The 20,649-nt window shown below is 39.1% G+C and overlaps 1 protein-coding gene across 12 annotated transcripts in view; it reads right to left on the bottom strand.

Annotated features, from left to right (window-relative positions):
- Positions 1 to 20,649, bottom strand: part of Heph (polypyrimidine tract-binding protein 1 heph) — a 793,543-nt gene that overhangs the window by 27,751 nt on the left and 745,143 nt on the right. For all 12 annotated transcript variants that reach the window (XM_076827760.1, XM_076827759.1, XM_076827762.1 and 9 more), the window contains 3 exons: positions 12,760 to 12,811; positions 6,730 to 6,788; positions 858 to 1,086 (listed from right to left, as the gene is read on the bottom strand). In XM_076827760.1, coding sequence (XP_076683875.1) covers positions 858 to 1,086; positions 6,730 to 6,788; positions 12,760 to 12,811 — 340 coding nt within the window. The remainder of the gene's footprint in view (positions 1 to 857; positions 1,087 to 6,729; positions 6,789 to 12,759; positions 12,812 to 20,649) is intronic.

The following is a 20,649-nucleotide window of genomic DNA, read 5'->3' as shown; positions in this document are numbered from 1 at the left end:
GGAAAAAACCGGCACACGCTCCTGGAAATTTCCTGTTAAACCTGCGGCCCACGGGCAGGGTTGCAAACTTGTTCGAGATTTAATTTCATAGATACTTCGCTGGCTCGAGACAGTTGCTGCCTCTGGTATTGTGTACACGAGCTGTTATTATCGGATCGCCCACTTCCCCTGGTGTTAATTAGATTTTACCTGGGCGATGCTATCGTCTCTGAACTTGCGCCAGCGAATGGCGGGAAGAATGGCGCGGATGAAAGTAAAAACTGCGATATTTACCGTGATGGCAGGGTCCAGGGAGAGGCAAGATTTTGTGGAACTTCGAGTGAAATTGAGAGGTGAAACACTTTGACTTTCTAAAACACTAAATTCTCAGTGACAGAAAACGGAAATAACGAGATTCGAAATATTCGTTTGGAACTTTCTTGTTTGCTTAGAATAAAGGAGGAGTTCACTTTGAGGTGCTCTGATTCGTAGGCTTGAGTAATTTCATTGAAAGCAATTCCTTATTTAAATGAAATTAATATTGTAATCCTGGGTATGGGCTATTCAGTATCAACTACAGTCGAAAGAAAATAAAGTCGTCCCTCAAGGCCACGTGGGAGGAGCCTCTCCAGCACAGTGTCGACGTGGGAGTGGCCTGTAATAAGTTGTAGTGGGGGAACTGGCCTTGAGTGACCACTTGCTGTTGTTTCGACTATACTGTACCATGTATCACACTCTTCTCTACAATAAAAAGGAATTATTTTCTAACTCATGTAACCTATTTTCGACGTCTTCTTGAGTCTAAGCACATTCTGTATATCTATCAAATATTATTCTCATGTGTTTCATTGAAATTCGTAAAAATCTTTGGTACTCACCGGGTATTCTAGCGCGTGGCTGTGACCCAGCACCCATCAGCAACTGTGGAAGGAGCTCACCACCGAGAGCAAGGGATGCTGCGTCCAAGTTTGCGTCGCCAGTGGGGAGGGTGGGATTGGTGTAATCCCTCGACTTGTCGTTATTATATTTCACGTTCAGATTCTGCATCTTGCTGTAATCGATGCGCAGTGTGCAGCAGGAGTTGTAGATGTTCTGACCCTCCAGCGACTGAAACAGGGACGAAACAGAAGATTTTAATCTAGGAACGCTATGTACATATTTGGAAATTATAGGCAACACCGATTGGAGTAACCGGTTAACTCAGACGCATGAGTCGCGAATACCGCCGTCGCAGATAGGAGGGCGCAACGATCACCTAACCTAAAGTTCTGTTTTCAACTAATGCCTAATGGCTTCTTTCTATTTATCATCGATATTAGAGACAAAATACCAGTGGCCATAGCCGTGATGGAAAACACCGGTTCTCGTTAGATCACCGAAGTTAAGCATCACGAGGCGGTGTACTGGGGAAAGATGGGAGACCACCTTTACCCGGTGAGTCTGAATCTGTAAAGTTTTCAGTATAACTTATTTAATCACCACACTTCTCGCCGCAATTAAACCTCATTCCCCAATTATATATACGCGATCTACCCCACCAAACTGCACACCGATCCACCACTCTACCTAATTAGCCCTCCATCCTGCACACTGAAATTACCACAAAATCCAGGACCCTCTACCAAACGAAAGCCAATTACCTCCACAAACGATTTAACCGAAATCACCCCCCTCCCTTGATCCCCACCCTCGCCGACGAGCCGCCAAACTACGGCCAAAAAGTGTGACCCAAAGCAGACCTGAGTGATCGCCTAATCAGCCGTCCGATTATCTCTGCAAGGTGATAAAAGGCGTTCGAGTGGCATACCACGAAGAGACGGAGCAACGTGCCACCTGAAACTGGCCCTTTCGCCACTGGTCTATTTGATCTCCATTAATAACAACGACTGGCAGCGCGCGGCTAATGCAGTTGCAGCGATGCAACCTGGCTGGAAAGACGCGGTCTAATTACGTATGCACGTTCAACCCTGGGTACCTGCAGGCATCCGCGCCGCAAACACACACAGGCACACGCACGGGTACGCGGTCAGCAAGCACCCGAGCAAACCTGGCCACGTGTTTGGCCTGCGTACGCACCGCTGGCCCTGTATTGTTACACATGCACATGCATGCGCGTACATTCGACTGTATCTCTCTCCTCCGACCATATTTACACGGGCTAATGAATTTCATACATAATTACGAGGGCGGTTTGCGTACAGGTGGCCAGCGGCGATGACGTGGGTTAAGGCTACCCCTTCGGCGGACTTGCGAGCCCCTCGTGGATATCAGAGAACGGGAGGAGTTAAATGTCAGAGGACTCTGCGTCAGGAGTCCATATTATTACGGGGTGGTTTTCATGTTGATTAGTCAGTCCTTTAACGACGGACGTCCTAACGCAGCCTTGGTCACTTCGGGTTAGTACTCCTAACCCCAATTCCAGGCTTGGGAAGTAATGGTCGGGGTAGAGTCAAGGCTCTGGGTTAGGTCCTTTTAACGATAGACGTCCTAACGTGGTCCAACCCTGTTACAAGAGAGGAACGACTAGCCTGCCGACCAGGTTTCATAGGCTTTGAGCAGTTGACCTCTGCTTTCAGTAGTTATGACCTCTATCTCCACTTGCACTTGACCTATTCACCAATCGCAGGTGGGATTATGGGGACAAGGCCTGGTCTTTTGTGGAACAGATAGATTACTTCAAGTCTCCAGGATCTAGTGTTCCTGAGCTCTGATACAGACTTGGGAAGTGATGCTTGGATCTCTAATAGGTGCTTCCACCTGTCAGTTCTCAAAGCAGGAGGTTGCCTTCTTTAATGTTATCTCCCCTGTTGTTCTTCGGTATATCCTTTCATTTCACAGGATGGATGAAACAAGTTGCTCGACTCTGCGCTTGAAAATTAATCCGGTTACCAGGGAATGTTAACGCAAAAGCTGCCTCGAGTCCTCTGACGCTTAGAGTTCTGTTTCGCAAACGGAAAAAAGCCACGCACGCGGGGCTCTCTCCTCTGGCCAAACTATTTTCAAAGCTTGACGCGGCTCGTTTCAGCCGGTCATGATATTAAAATAATTTAATTCCGGATAACCAGGCGGCAGGGGGCGCGTCGGCGGGAGGAACTTTGTTAACCCAGATTACGTATTCTTTGTACGTCAGCGAGCCGCGGCTTGCCATTTCGGCCCGCTGATGGGAAAAAAACGGGAATATTGCGCCTCGGATTATGCATATTCCCGCGTCTCTAACAGATTTTTAATGAATTTTCAGCCCGATTTCTCTTTCGCGCTGATAATCAGTTTGAAATTGTACGGGTCTCGCTCGCTGCTCAGCAATTAATTAACATAGACTTGTCGCACTCGCGCAACAACGAACATTGATAATTACAATGTTTCCTGGGGATTCTTTCGCTGGAATTAATGGGAAATTAACAAACAATGTCCTCGCTGTTTCGATATCTCGAATGAAATCTCCGCCGGCCCCGCCCAGAGCTGTAAGGGGAAAAGTTGGACGAAATGAATTTGAAAATCACACAAAGGGAGCCCGTAAAATATTTACACGACGAGTACAGTGCTCGCGACCGATGTTACGTGCAATTACATGGGAATTTAAATTTTTACATATCTCTGAATATCCGTTTGTGAAAGTTCTACCGAGCTCTTCATTTTAGAACAATCACGTTTCTTCTATTGAATCTTCTGGTGGTCTGATTCAAAACCGCAACTGTTTGAACGAGTTATATACATTATTCGGTTTAAAGGTGAATTGGATAGACTGTAAAGATTACGCGATCGAGTATCGGGGCGTGGTCACTGGGCGGTTGCCACGCCCACATTTCCCGCCCCTTCACTTAACTCCTCCCACTGACTTCACTGTTGCTCGGTAAATATGCAGTTCCGGCCCGAAAATAGTTAATTTAGGACACGTGTAAATATACTAACACCTTTTAAGCTAATTGGCATGATGAAACAACAATTCCCCGCGCTCTAAAGAAAAGATTATGTCAAGTAGAGGTGACAATAAGCAATAACAAATTTCTCTTTTGCTCTTTTTTACAAGAAAACAGTTATTCTTTTTTCTTCGTTTTATTACTAGTATTATTATTATCATTACTATTGTTCAGGTCTGAAAAATTTTAATTCACTCTCTGTGCACGCCTTCAAATCCGACTTCCAGCTAGCGATTCACTTTTTCGCACCGTGGCCAATATGACGCGCCGCGAATTAGATTTTTTCCCGCTATATCGAATATGTCGACAGTGCAGAGGACTCGCGCGCCTCTGGAACAACTAAAGAAATTCGATTACCTCTACAGAGATTCCGCCCATTATTTATTTCGGTATTCGCCCCGCCCCTCTCCACCACGCCGAACGAAAATCCGTTTTTTCTTCCAGCAAACGCTTCTACCCTCTTTGGACGTGCCCGTCGCGGTCGGAAAAGCCTTTGTCGGTTCGTTCCTGCTGGGGGGGGGGGAGGGGCTCGCGAATGCGATTTTGCAATTTAGCGGAAGTCACAGGAACACGACCACAAAGCGAACGGAAGGTGCAGCCGAGCGTTTTGCGAACTAAATCCCCTCCCACTCTTGAAAAAGCCTGTATTGTTTCGTATCTCGTTCCCATATTGAGTGGGGCCGCGCTCGCTCGCCCCCCTCTCCAAGGACTGCGCGGGAAATTTGACAGTATTGGACCGATAATTGTACCACCGCAAAATTCCGCGGGAGTCTGGGATTTTAATTGTGCTCATGGTGATTAGTGATGGATTTCAAGGGGCTTTGGGTGACTTTGAGTCTACGAAGAATGTATGAAATTATTTTGGCGAGTCTTTGGCTATTTGTTTTATGTATACTTGATGTACAAAGTCAGTAATGGAAAGTGTTATTGACATAGTTATTTTCCCTTTTCGCGAATTAACAATGAAATATTTATATAGTATATATAACAGTGCAAATTTTTTCTTATTTATCTTTGTCAAGTGTTTTGGTTAATAATAGAACTGGCTCGAAAAAGAACAATGATAAACAGGACGCCCATCATGATGACAAACTGAAAAAGTATGGGAATTCTTTTAAGAAGTTAAGAGAAAGGATTAAGCAAAATTTTTAGCTGAACCGAGCCATTTCTTCCCAAACCTATTAATTCTCAGGAGATCTTGTATCAGAATAAGTGCTCGCGAAACTTCACACCTGAATATTATTGTTTCTCCTATTATTATTATTGCGCAATTAGAAAACATCCACTTTCCAACCACGTGGCCCGTGAAACCAATCAGACTGGCATCAAAGGGAGAATGAATTCGTCGGTGAAAAGCATCGTTTGATGACATTTTTTTTTTTGTATCAACTTGGAGAATCAAGCAGCGTTTAAAGGGGTCCCGGCCCGTTTATTTATTTTTATCATTAATCGTGGCCGGACTGGAGTTTTCGTTCGCCTCGCGTATGGATTACAATTTCGGGGTAATTAACGACCCCACGCGTAAGCTCGCCTTTTTTCCACAGGCTAAACCCGAGAAAAGTTTTAACGAAGTGGGGGTCTTGCCAGGCAGATTAAAATAAGTTGATTTATGATATATGTTTCGTGCTGCTGCGAACACACGATTTCCCCTTCTTTTTCATTTGGCTGGTTCGGTGGCGAAGCTGGACGAGCGCGAGTAGCAAACCTGGATAATTGGAGCTTGGAGCATAGCGCGGATCGTGGCCATTTCCGTCGTCACTTTGGTGGTTTGTAGGAATAAGTGCTATAGATCGATTGAAATGCTCTGAATCCTCTACTGGTTATGCGAGAAATATAGATCTTCACAACCCTTGACAACCATTAAGGGGTGCCATTTCGAAAGCATGAAATATCACAGGTTTATTTAGCAATTTTTTTCTTTTAAATTATGAACTTAATAGAATATATAATTAATGGCATTTATTATACACCTTTTGAAGATTAAAAAAAATTGTTTAGCGGTGCTCGGCGCCGATCTCCGATCTGGTGTTCCCTCGAATAACAAGCCCAAAACATTTTTATCAAAATGGTGAGTGTTCGAAGAAAAATGGTGATTTTTAGCAGAAAAAAATAGTTACAAAAATGCCTGTAGATAAAAATATTTCCAAGCAATCGTGAAATCTGTATTTACTTCTTTAGATTAACACAAAAGGAAGATTCTCTCAAAATTCCAACTCAATTGGACGAATAGTCTCCGAGATCCGCGCAACGCCGATTGGCGGGTCGATCGTAAAGGATCTTTTGACGCGTTTTGAGCAATTTTTGCAATAAACGTGACCAAAATTTTGAACAAAGAAATTTCCTACTTAACAAGACCTTCATTCTGATCACTTCCCACATTTTCCCTAATTACCGTAATTTCCCACGGCACACCTACAATTCACCGCAAGCAAAACAAAAAACAAAAAAAAACAGCAAATTCGCCAATTCAAACAGCGGAGGGACTATCCAGTGCGGGGAATATCTTGCTCGTAAATAGAAACCTAGTAATTACTTAATTACGGGGCTACCCGCGGTGAAATATACCGGGTGGCAATTAAAATTTGCATTACTTTCGTCGTAGCATCTGGAGCTACGGATGCTAATGGATGACACGGTGTTTCTGAAAAAATATTCCACGAAAAATTTCGATCTGTCCCGAGGGGCGGCGCAGGATAAACGATGTCGGACGCGCCTCGAGAAGCAACTCCATATGCACCGGCGAGATACAAAAGGCGAAGAATATAAAAATATAAAGGAAGAAGGACGTAGAGAAATGGGGGGACGGTGGGAAAAAGCTCTAGCGGATACTTACGAGCTTAGCTGTTTGCGCTGACAGCATGTCCGCGTACTGTATTAGTGCCTGGAAAGTACCTGAAACAAAGAAGAACAGGAATGTTAGGTAAAACGGCAGAAAGAGAAAAATGTTTATTTAACCGTTGCAAATGTTCAACTACAGATTTGATAATATTTTTGATAGTGAAACTGAATTTGCGGCACAGGCACCGGAAAAAAACTTTTATTTTTTTTTCGGAGATTTTAGGTGTTTCTGCGAATGATCGTACTGATTTATTTTCATCGTGTTTTCAGTCAACAATGTAACAAAATCACTTCTCAACGTGCCAAACAGCAGCTCCAAACATATATGAAAGGCCGCAGAAGTTTCTCATTAGCAATGCAACGCTTTCAAACTCGTTTTTCTCAAAAATAGGTACCCCTCTATCGCAGGAGAAAATTTTATTTCATTTTTCAGGAAGACCTTCATCTACCTGATTTAATTGGGAATACAAAAATTTGGGTAATACTGATGACAATAGTACAGTAATCAACATAGAATGTTGGTAAGTTATACCATACTAGCGTCCTCGCCTCGGCTTCGCCGGAAATATTAGCGTGACTGATTCAGAGTCTGTAATCTGCAATCTGTAAACTCCAGAGCCCTCGGCGGCCACTTATTCCCGCCGCGGTGCTAATTCGCAAGCGAGAAGCGCTTCGCCCGGTCGCCGCCTGGCGGTCGCCTCGCGATCTACTATTACTTAAAACTCACAAGGAGAGTATTTTAGTTGTCCGCATCCGATCATTTTGATTTTTGGATATGTTATAGAGGACTGAAAAATAAGAAATACGTGTTTTTTTATTTTTCCCCGTTTTCATATTTGGGGGGAGAAAGCTGCGTTGAAAGTTAGGGTTGAAAAATCATTTTTGTGGAATATCTCGAGAACTATTAGAGATAGGGGAATAGTGTCAATGGACGAATTTTGTGTCTTTGAATGCGAAAGAGCAATTTATTTTTTATTAATCACCGAAATAGCGGTTTGCGGTTTTTGCATAAAATTAAGGCTTAATTGGCTCTCAATATCGCCCAATTTGCGATAAAGCGCCAAATCTGGCCACACTGACCGTAACAGCAAATAGCCCGAATGAGGTTATGTTCAATAATAAAGGCACGCGTACGTAGAAAAGCATAGCCGTTAGAAAGAATTCTCATTTATTCCTCCCGAAGGTTCAAAATAGAACTTTTTAATCGAAGGCATTACAACGAAATACCCACGGCGTTCGATGAGTATTTAAACGATAAAGCAAATGGCGCAGCCATCAAGGGTGTTTTTTCCCAGAATGGAAAATACGTCCGAACCTCTTTCGAAAAAATTTGCCCACCGCCGCGGGGCATTGTCGTTTGATTTCCGAAGCTGAACACAGCTTTCGCAGCTGGAAATTAAATAATGCCGAAATTAAATGGAAATAAAGGGGTCTCGATTCGTGGTAATATGTCGCGGCGCACGCTTTTTTTCCCCCCCTGTCGTTGGGGAATTTTTATTATCGCTGCGATCAAATAACGATGGAAATTGAATAACATTGCCGCGGGCGAAAAACTTTATCCCGTTGTCGCATTATATCGCAATAAAATGCCGACTCGGTTCGTTTTTATGCGCACCAAAGCCAACGTTAACGTTATAAATATTGCAGCCGGTGCGCCGGCGCGAGAGAAATGAAAATCGGCCGACCAGTCAGCGACGAGTATGTTAAATTCCCCCTTTTTTAAAAATGAATATCCATGTTTGATGCAAACAAATAGGTGGACGCGTTTTTTTTTTAATTAAGAAGTTTGGGCAACATGGTGACTTTATTTCTACGATTCTAGTCGTCGTAAAATTTGGGATTCGTGATGTACGAGGGGAGGGGGGGCGTAATTTGTGGCACAGGCTGAGGTCCTTTGGTTGCGAATAAGTAATAAATGTGAAGTAGTATTTTCTGTTATGAAGATACGTTTTTGGGAAAACTGAATTCGAGAGATCACCGAGTATATATCGTGTTACGGGTAGAGAACATTTTTCGTGGAGTATGAGGCTGAAGCTTTGATGTTGGTTCGAAGTTTTGATTATTTATAATTCTTAAGGAAGATGCGTGAATAAGAAATGTGTGACAAACAGGTTGTTCAAAGTCAGTCGAAAATCAATCAAATTTCAGCTAATTTTCGGTTAGATTTTAGTCCAACCTTGGTGAAACGCGTTTCAAATCTGAGTCAAAGCTAAGTCAACCCTGAGTCAAGCCTAAATGAAATTTAAGTCAAATCGAAACCAAACCAGTGTCTAGTCTAAATGAAATTTAAATCAAACTTAAGTCAAACATAAGCTAAATTTGAGTCAAATCTAAATCAAACTTAAGTCAAGCGCAAGTTAAATTTAAGTTAAATCTAAAGCAAATCAATGCCTAGCCTAATTGAAATTTAAATCAAACATAAATCAAGCCTAAGTTAAATTTCAGTTAAGTGAAATTTAAATCAAGCTTAAGTCAAGTATAAGCTAAATTTAAATCAAATCTAAATCAAACTTAAGTCAAGCGTAAGTTAAATTTAAGTTAAATCTAAAGCAAATCAATGCCTAGCCTAAATGAAATTTAAATCAAACTTAAGTCAAGCATAAGCAAAATTTAAGTCAAATCTAAATCAAACTTAAGTCAAGCGTAAGTTAAATTTAAGTTAAATCTAAAGCAAATCAATGCCTAGCCTAAATGAAATTTAAATCAAACTTAAGTCAGGCATAAGCTAAATTTGAGTCAAATCTAAATCAAATTTAAGTCAAGCGTAAGTTAAATTTAAGTTAAATCTAAAGCAAATCAATGCCTAGCCTAATTGAAATTTAAATCAAACTTAAATCAAGCCTAAGTTAAATTTAAGTTAAGTGAAATTTAAATCAAGCTTAAGTCAACTCTAAGTTAAATTTAAGACAAATCTAAATCAAACCGAAGTAGCCCCTACATAATCTAAGGCAAACCTCAGTCATCCTTAAGTCAAATTTGAATCAAACCTAATTTAAATCCAATCAATTCTACTAACCGATTTTAGACAAATCCAATGGATCCTAATTTTTTTTTAAACTTTTAAAAAAATGATTGACAGTAAAATATTCCAAGGGGATGAGGGTTGTGTAGGTACGGTTAGATATATTTCAAAACTAACATAAACATGAATCACGTATCTCTTATAAACATTTCAGTTATTTAATCAATTCATTCAATCAATTTTAACCCCTGAAAGACATTCGTTCGAACAGTGCATCGCGCTTAAAAATGGTGGAATATGTTGCAGTGTTTCCCAAGACTAGTCGGGGGACAAATGGTGGTTGATTGGTGGAATCACGGAAGCACAGTTCCTAAATTAAAGCGAAGGCGCACTCGGTGTCCAATTAAAGTTTCATTCGGTCAAGTGGCTACTATTCCATCGTATTCGATCTTCATATTTTTGCCCCCTTCGACCCCTTTCCCCTCTCTGTTCCCCCACTTGTCGATTCGATTTCGAGTAATTACGGCTCCTATTTTCCATTCTGGCTTCGCGGTCTGTATCAAATTTCGATCTACGACTGTTGTCGGGGCAAGTTGATTTTATATTGCGTCAATTGCCGAATTCAAGGTACGTATAGTTCGCTTACACTATGTTTTTTATTGTATTTCAATGAAAATAATACTAATTTGTTTAAAGAGGTTAAATAAGGCGAAAAAATATTTTAAAGTTATCCTCTTGTTAACCCTTTGTTGCATAACATCTTCGATTTAAAAAAAAAACACTTTTGGACTCGTACAATAATAATAAGGGAAACATAATAAAAAAAATATATTTTTTTATTTTTCCACTTTTGCCGCCATTACGATTATGATTACTTAAAAACTGCAGAATTACAACGTTCAACGTGATATCCATGTAAATGTTTACACACTAGGATATGTATACCAATCATGATAAAGTAGTTATATCGCACCACATGCTAGTCACAACAAAAAAATTAAAAAGAAAAAATATGTTGCATATTTGCAACAGTATGCAACGAAGGGTTAAGAGATATTATTATAATAGTGAATATCGAGTAACGTTATTAGTATATTTTTACAACTATACAAAAAAAGCTGCTTTATGTTCATTCAAATCGACTTTTCATTATACTGCCACATAGAAAATGTAGCTATCACTATAAACTACTATTTACATATTACTGGTACCACCTATTACCATCTTTTATAAAATAGTATTGTTTTCTGAGATCCCCATTTAAAAATTAGGAATAAACAAAACAACACATGTCATTTAAATTGCAATTACCAACCACCCATACCAAGTATATAATACCACTGCACTTGATTCCTCATTTTGTCTGCCTTCCATGCAATATGGCAAATTAAAGGATGGAGAAAAATAGGAAAATACAGGCCAGCAGACTTCATCTTTCAATTACCTAATTTAAGGGGACCAAAATCGATTCCAAGTTTATTTTCCAAATGCACCGGATCTAAATTTAAAATTGAGGTAAATAAAACAAATTTCGGTTTCGCCACCCTCCGTATACCAAGGAGACCAAAATTAATTCCACGCTTCCCATTTCTTCCGCGAGCGCGTTATCAGGGGCTCGACGTGATCGACGAATTTCACCGCCCGCCCCCGCCGCACCCCGGCTCGAAAACAGAGGCAGAAAACAGGTGCATTCGAGACACCCCTTGCTACACTCGAGCGCAATACTGAAAGTACTAACGGCGCCAAGTGCGCGCACCGACGTCGGCGTCGGCGTCGCCGTGCAGGAATACACTTCAAGTACACTGAAGTACTAAAGTGCCGTGGCATGTCTGCTCCCCTCACCCAGCCCCCTCCCCCCCCCCAAGCCTGTAAGAGCGGCGTCTATACAGGGTGGCTCTACATGAACAGTTACAAGCTACTTTCTTGGGAACTATGTATCAAGGAGGGTGACCGAATTCCTTTTCGCTATTTTAGAGTTCATTGTGTATGTGTGGAGGAGCGGGTGTGTTTGTGTGTGTACAGCGCACAGTGGGGAAGCAGATGGTCCTTCTGGATGGCATGGGATGAATGCCATGGGATGTGATTCTCGTCCAGAAGGAGCTTTCATTATGTGGAATGGTGTTAGTAACGATTTCATGACTTGCATGCAGATACTGAAGTCTGAAGCTGGGGGAGGTGGAAGACAGAGGGAGGGGGAAGCTGTGTTATTAATATTTTGAATCCGGAGAAAAAACAAAAATTTAAAAAAAAAATTCGCATCAGTATTTATTAATTCGATATGACGTATATATACGTCACCCGGATTCAATCAAAATATACGGAACGTATATGTATACGTCGGCTAGATTCAACCAAAATATACGGGACGTATATATACGTCGCCCTGATCCAATCAAAATATACAGAACGTATATATACGTTGCCCGGAATCAACCAAAATATACGGGACGTATATATACGTCGCCCTGATCCAATCAAAATATACAGAACGTATATATACGTCGCCCGGATTCAACCGAAATATACGGGACGTATATATACGTCACCCTGATCCAATCAAAATATACAGAACGTATATATACGTCGCCCGGATTCAACCAAAATATATGGGACGTATATATACGTCACCCTGATCCAATCAAAATATACAAAACGTATATATGCGTGTCCCGGATTCAATCAAAATGTACGGAACGTATATATACGTCGCCCGGATTAAATGGAAATATACAGAACGTATATATACGTCGCCCGGATTAATTGGAAATATATAGAACGTATAATTATGTCGCCCGAATTCAAAGGGTTACAAAAAGGGCTGAATATTAAGAAATTTGTTTTTAGTGTAGCAACCTTTCAAGTATATGTATTTATATTCGGCAATTTTAAATTTATGAACTTGGGGAATAGTGGAATTTAAGTAGGTTAGGTATATTTTTGAAAGCAGAAATAAATGAAACATTTTTAGTTTCCTTTAGATAGATTAATCATATGGTGTTTAATTACTGATAAGCGTAGTTGTATATTTTTAATTAGTTGTATATTGTAGCATCGTGTACTCACTGTTCTTTGTAAAGGTGACTATCTTCAGGACCTTGCCAAAACGTGTGAATATCTGCAACAGAAAACGATATCAAGTGTAAAAATTTGTAACAATTTACAACAATTTTATAATTGTCAATGCTTAATTACAATTTATAATTAGCGAGTATGTAATTGTTATATAAAATCTGTGCACATAATTTACAATATCATTTAACAATGTTTGTTAAACAATTAAATTCAGTAAAATAATTCTGTCGATTATGAAAATTATCGTACGCAATATGTAATTATGTTCCAGTACTTTAATGTTTTTAAATTTTCCAATTCGGTGCTCCAATCTCGAAACAGACTGATAAATAATTTCACCGTAAAAACCGATTCGCCCATTAAATAAAATCTTCCAAATTAAAGTCGACTTTTATTTATTATGTAAAATGTCTCCGAAGCAGCTCACCTCGCTGAGATTTTCATATTTTCCAGTGGAAAGCACTTTATGTACACATGTTCACGATATCACTTTTGAAGAGTTTCGAAAAAGCCAGCGCGCGTCCATTTTAGCAAATAAAGCGGCTCGCTCGCCAAATAATCTCCAATGTTTGCCAATTAAATAATTAACTCCATGTCCGACCGGTAACCGAAAAATGTACGATGGGAGAAAGGGGAAACAAGAAATTTTTAATTTATGATTCGATTCGTGCAATTGCAGAAAAGAAATTAGGTAGTTAATTCATTTCTTTCCGGTGTCTATTTTTAATGAGGTAATTCAAAGTTTGACTGTCTGTAGCCAATTTTACGCCCCGGTTGCTCACAATTTGATGAAGTAGTCGGGGTAAAAAAGAAATTACAAAATTACACTCCAGTGACGTCTAATTTCATCAAATTACATTACAATCGTTTCAATAAAAATGGACATATCGCATATTAATATTTTCTCAGTTGGTCGAACGCAACTGTAGATTATTCAGAGTTATATCACATAGCTACGTATCAAGCTTAAAAAAAGCTAAATGGCATTTACCAATCACCAAAAAGATTTAGAATTTTCGAAAACTACAAATTGGAATCTATTGCGGCAAGAATCAAAGAAGCAAAAAAATCAAGATAAATAAAACATTGAAAAAGGGATCAAACCAGAGATGGAAGAGTGAACAATAGACTCCTAAATTTCAAACTTTAATCGGCAACAACCCCACTAGAGATGCCTCGATTAGGACTGTAACGAAAATTCGAATAACGTAAGTATTCCAATATTCGAATACCAGAGAATTTGAATATTCGAATACCAGAGAATTTGAATATTCGAATACCAGAGAATTTGAATATTCGAATACCAGAGAATTTGAATATTCGAATACCAGAGAATTTGAATATTCGAATACCAGAGAATTTGAATATTCGAATACCAGAGAATTTGAATATTCGAATACCAGAGAATTTGAATATTCGAATACCAGAGAATTTGAATATTCGAATACCAGAGAATTTGAATTTGAGATTCGATTATTCGAATAATCAGAAATATTCGAATATTCGAATAATTAGGAGTATTCGATTATTCGAGGAAATTATTCGAATTATTCGAATTACTCGACTTATTCGAATTACTAGAAATTATTCGAATTACTCGAATTACTCGGAAATTATTTGGATTACTCGAATTACTCGAATGACTCTAAATTATTCAAATTACTCGAATAATTCAAATAATTCCAGCTCTAGCCTCGATATTAGATCGCCTCCTAAACCTCGAATCTAGTCACCGTTATCCCCCCTTCCCACTGTGACGTCCAGGGAATCTCTAGGCTCCGCCCACTTGCATCCCGCGCCTGAGCATGCGCATTAGAGACCTCAATGCTGCTCGGTATACCCACACACCTCCTCTGTCTATTTTACAGAATTTCCTCGTACATAAGACGCGCTGTGCTTTTATTTCTGTCCATAATATTCCCGCCACTGTCTATAGCAACTCTACTGGCAACATATGTGACAACGACGATGGTTCATATAAACTTCTATACACGCGGTTGTCAGCCCGCGGCTGAATGCCCCGAACGACACTGCTGCAAATGTCGCGGTGCAAATCGAAAATTCGACTGTAGGTTCGTTGCTTCGGGGGGTTTCCGTGACATCGATCCCACGACTATGGTTACCAGCAACCCTTTTAGAAACTACTCGAATATCCTTTTAGCGGCGATTTTGGAAAGTAATTGGGGTGGGCGCTGCCTCCCTTAAAACCCCAAAGTAAACTGCCGTTAATTCGCGACTGTCGCGTGTTTAAAAATATAAGTCTAAGCAAATTCACCTCCAGTGACCCCATGGTGGGACAAAAATAAATCCTTAAGTTGATTCAACTGAATGGCCATTATCCAATAATGCAATTATTCCAATAATATTTCAGGTGAAGCACAAATGAATTCTCAAAATAGGTTTCCCGTAAAAGATACTTTCGTCATTCCGCAGGAATTTTATTTCACATTTCTAAAGCTCCGAAATTTTATCGTTAAGTTGATACATCAAATTTAGCAAATCTTATTTAAAAAGGTAGAAACTGTCGAGTACCATAAAGGTAATTACATTATTCACAAATAATTGAAAAATAAAAGTTGCGCTACTGCGGTAAAGGATGTTTGCTATTTGAAAGCCAAAAATTACGCGTCCATGAACAATTTATCCTCCCCCTCCCTCCCCCAACATCGGTAAGGGGAGTTTTTCAGATATCCAGCTTATATTATCAGCGCAAGTACACGCGTATGTATCCATCGCGGGGTATAATAAATAAAAATTTCATTCTCCCCGGATCCTCGTTTGAAACGGGGCAAAACAGAGCGCAGGGGCACAGTAATGTCACATAATTGCTTTTTCATATAAATAACAAAAGGATCGCGGGGTCTCCCGTGTATTTTTATCCGCTGGAAAACAGCCACAGGGCGGCACACTGCGAAACAGAATATAAATTAGAGAACGCGCAGTGATACGTGCACGGGCGCAATTAAAATTTTAATCTCCGTCTCAGGGACAATAACTGCCGCATTATCGTCCTCGATTAAGTACCTCCAGCGACGTTGCAATTGCAAAATGCTTGTGTAACGCTGCGACAAGCTGGGGCGCGGTAAATCTTATATGAAATAAAAATGCGGAATAACAATTTCGGAGGAAAGTAAGTAATAACGACTTGCGACGGAAACAGGTGGTAACCGATATTAAATAGAAGTGGGTAATATCGATCTGAAATATTTATTTCATTTGCAAGAATCACATTTTGAAGTTAAATAACGATCGATTTATTTAAACGAACAGGAATTTTTAGGATTAATATTTATCAAGAAATAGTGCCTTTTAGTATTCTATGTTCACTGTAGTTTGGTGAGAAATTCAGCTATAATTGTTATTTTTAAACAAATGATATTTACTTTTTGATAAGTTTAGTAAAAAGAATAATAATCGTTAGAAGTTGATAAAGTAAAAATATGTGACCTTCTAATCTTTATGTTTGAAGTTCTAATAATAATAATGTAATTTAATTATAAATAATATAACAATAAAATCACAAGCTCCTGAAATCGTTCTGAGCAGTGCATTTATTAACTCCAAGCTATAAACGTCGATATTAAAAATTTAAAAACGGCACTCAATGATTTCAATATTTTACAATTCTCCTTCAAACTGTGCCACAATTTTCATGCAATTATGAAAAATCATTGGATAATTGATTGATAGCTGGGAATTTCCAGTGAACATCTCCATAATTTCCCTTCTAATGGATATCATTTAATTAAATGTCCCCGCCAACGAGTGGCGATCATAAAAATAATTAATTACCCGAATAAATACGCTCCTATCGATTCGATGATATCCCATATCGATTTCCTGTCTTGTCGAATGTTTTACTGGCAGCGATAAGTGGATTTGTAATTACGAATATAAACAACGAAACGATTTTTCATTGTATTCCTCGAAGCAAAGTTACAACGAATAATATTAATTATAGACATGTCTGTACATGCATTTATTAAATTTAGAAACCACGTTCAACAGTTGCATATGCATTTCCTGATAATTACAATATTGAGCCTCGATATTATTGTTAATAAATTCAGGAAAATATATGCATAGTGAACCACAGGTTGAGGGTACACAAAGATGCTTAAAATCAAGTAAAACTCGAGTCCAAGTAAAATCAAAATTACCTCAGACTTCTTCAGAAGGGCACATATAAGGGCTGACAACTTTCCCTTAAAAAAAACTAAAAAAGAATAAACCTCCCAGCCTATTTATGCTAATTTCTCACTACCAAATTTTTTGACAAATTACCAAATATTCGGTGAAAATTAACATCAAAATACTCAAAAGAAAAAGGAAGGAAAACCGGTTAAATAAAGCATTGAATGGACGAAAATGGTAACAAAAAATTGAGGAGGAAAAACTGGTTATTGTTATTAATAATTTCCGTATGAAAACCTTGCCAAAGAATTCGTATATAAAATTATCAAAGCTTTTCTCACGCCGCAATTCACTTTCGAATTTTTCTTTTTAAATTCTCTTTCGACGACCATCGACGTTAATTATAATGCAAACGTAACGCTTTATTTTCAATCTCGCTGATTTAACGTTAAGCTCGCAAAAATAAAATTCATCTTTTGATCCGCGAGTCTGGGTGAAACATTGAATATTCAATGCAAGCTAAAAAACACGCGATACCGGTTGCATTAGTATACCCGTCGGTAAATCCCTCCCCTCTTATCCACCCTCGCTTCAATTCCATTCACAGTTTCAAATATTTTCCGCTTCGCGTTGTGCAATGCATTTTCATGAGATTTTATTTATTTACAGAATGGATTACACGGGTCGATGCTTAGAGCGATTTTGTCAGCGTGGAAACAAAATCACCCCCTCCAGGGCACCACACCACACAGAAAAATGGCTAATGATAAGGAAACAGTTAAAAGATTTGTAAATCTTTTTTTAGAAAAGACTGGCTGTGTGAATTACCTTCAGACTTATTTTCTTAACCTTTCATAACATTTTTGGTGCATAATAAATTTTAAGTTCAAATTTTGTGGCAACTATTAAAAATGATTGGATGGGAAATGGTAGAACAACTAGGAAAATGCTGTTGATTTTTTGTGTTTGTGTGGAAATTTTTCTAATGAAGTGTGGGTGCAATGAATATTTGAAAATAAAATAACGAAAGCTTATGTGTGGTATTCGTTGGGTGGAGTACACTGATTGTAAGATGCCATTAAAAACTCCACAACAATTTCGAATTGTGATATATATCGATTAGGTTACTGTGAATCTCGAGGGTTGATTATTTGAATTTCTGCATAAATATGTTTTTCATTCATCGACGATATAAATTCATGTCTACTAAGAAAAACTTCGGCTTTTTTATTTCAGATAACAATTGGATCTAGTGTTAAGCTTGCCTAAATAGTGCTCAGTCACTTCTGGATCACTTGTAGTTTGATCGAGCCGCGTTTAATGAATACGCAGGTGATGTCAAAAAAGAGGATATCTGGATGAATACTGAGATTTATTGTATGGGTATAGGTATAAGTCTGTACTGGACAGTCTCGCCCGAGTCTCAAGGACAATCTGTCTGCCCGGCGCGACGTGTCGAACCGATCGCGCAGCGTCGTGTCTCGTCGGCCGCCAGCGCGCAGCGTTGCCACAAAAGAGGCGAAATTCCTTTCGGGCTACGCTTCCAAGAAACGTACAATGTTGTTGGGGCGCAACACCTAGGATGTACGCAATTTGACAATTCCGGCGGCGCGTCGCTACGAAGATATACCAACAAACCAATATTAAATGAATTATTCTTAAATAAAAAAAGTTTTTCCTGTTGTCTGAATATACAGTAAACCCCCTTAAAGTTTTGGAAATATTCGATTTATATTTACTGAGAGAATAATTCTTAAAAATCACCGTGTTTTCAGCGTCCTAATCTCTGATTCTCCCCTTAATTCATAGGTACCAATTATTTTACAAAATCACAAAATCACTAAATATTTTACACCATTACGTCCTATGAATTTACTGCAGACGAATAGATTTAACTCACCCTTACTCATTGTTAAACATACAATTTTACACAGACTCTATTCATCCCTTATATAAAAAAAACTCTGTCAAAAATCAGTATCCCTATAACAATTATTCCACATAGGTAAACAACCGTGGCAAAATGCATAAAAATAGCTTAACCAAACATGACACGAGCCGAAACAAGAGCCACGACAAATGAGCGCAAAAGGGAGCACACCAGCGGGCACGAAAAATCAATGCAACCCTCCAGTGTACCATTCAAAACGCTAATTATTTAAGCTCGACCCTTATTTCCCGCAAACGAACCGCTCAAACGTAACGCGCTTCCGGCTCCCTGCACATTAGCGGAATCCGTGAAATTAACCAGAAAATGAACAGGGCAACTACACATGGGGGTAGGGGGGCACGCGTAACGGGCGGCATAAAGCTTCCCTAATAACAATAAAAATCGCTACTTTCCGCGTGCGTAGGATGCTCATTATCGTTATGTGCTCGCGTTGGTTCAGGGTATCGCTCGTTTTTAGGGTAATTGTGTCCGGAATCAAAGCTCCTGAGGGGTGGATGAGAAACAACGAGTACGTGTGGTACAATTTTAGGTGCGTAATTTTTAACCACGCTAACGAAGAACATTAACAATCTTTGATGAGGTTTAGCACGTGGCAGAGTTATGAAATATCTCAGATATACTTTTTTCTTGTCCATTCACCCTGAAGAATTAAAACTGTCTCCCCTAATTGGGGGATGGGGATGGTATTCAGTTGAATTTCTTGGAAACTAATGACAGCAGAGAAAAATATTGAACACGAAAAATGTTAGGTTTTTCATGAGCAATAACGAGACCTAGATGAAGATTTTACTAAGTTATAGGTGGCGCTACTGCAGTCCGTCGTTTTTGGGTGATCCATACGATCTGAAATGACGACGATTATCAGACCAAGAAATTTGCATATTTATTCGCGTATTTTGTTACTAATGACTGCTTTGTTTTATACCAATCCAAAATTATTCGAATTTTTTTTTTTTTTGGGCTGAAGTATTGAATTCTCACAACAGCTTACACAGATGCTGGGTATCGGAGGGTTGATTTTGTACTTTATGATGGAATCTTTAGGATCTTCCAAAGATTTGCTTTTAATATTTTAAAGAAAACACTATTCCTTTTCTCTCTCTCTTTTTAAATACCATCGATAGCGTTATTGTTCGTTATTAACGTAAATACCGTCGCTGTGTTGTGCACGCCTGACAAATTTGCGTATTTTTCTTTTCAAGAGCATTTTTTTTAGGGACGCGCCATTCGACCGAGCTTCTATTTACGTCCGCGATGACCGTTCACGCGAAACACTTCCCGAATCCTTCGGTTTTCGACCCCAGTGCCGTTGGTTCGTTTGTTTTTTTTTTCAGACACGTTTTAGGTCGAAAGTGGTTCCTTTTTTTTTTTTTTTGTTTCATGGTGATCACGTTGCGTCAACAAGCTGTAAATTCTGTGGACACGCATCGGCAAGTTTATATACGCTCTTTGACGGTGGAAATTCGAGTTGCGGAATCGATCGAGGGGCAATCTTGAACGGTGCTGCTTTTAATTCTTGTAATTAGTGGCGGAATGGGAGAAAATTTCGAGCAATTAAAGTAGGAGGGGAAATTTCAAAATGACGAGTTAAAGGTACGTTCTCGTGTTCAGGATTTTCTTGAAAGAAAACTGCAACAAATAAGGTAAAAAGAATTTTTGGTATTGATTTAAACATATTTTAAGATGATTAAATAATATTTTTGGGTTTTTTCTCCGATATAATTTTGAATAAATAGCTATAACTTTGACGGTATTAAAAATATGGTGTACCTGATATTTCAAATTAGTGCAGAATA

The sequence above is a fragment of the Andrena cerasifolii genome, chromosome 15, assembly GCF_050908995.1.
Source record: "Andrena cerasifolii isolate SP2316 chromosome 15, iyAndCera1_principal, whole genome shotgun sequence".
NCBI lineage: Eukaryota > Metazoa > Arthropoda > Insecta > Hymenoptera > Andrenidae > Andrena > Andrena cerasifolii.
This window is presented reverse-complemented; position numbering and strand designations above follow the sequence as displayed.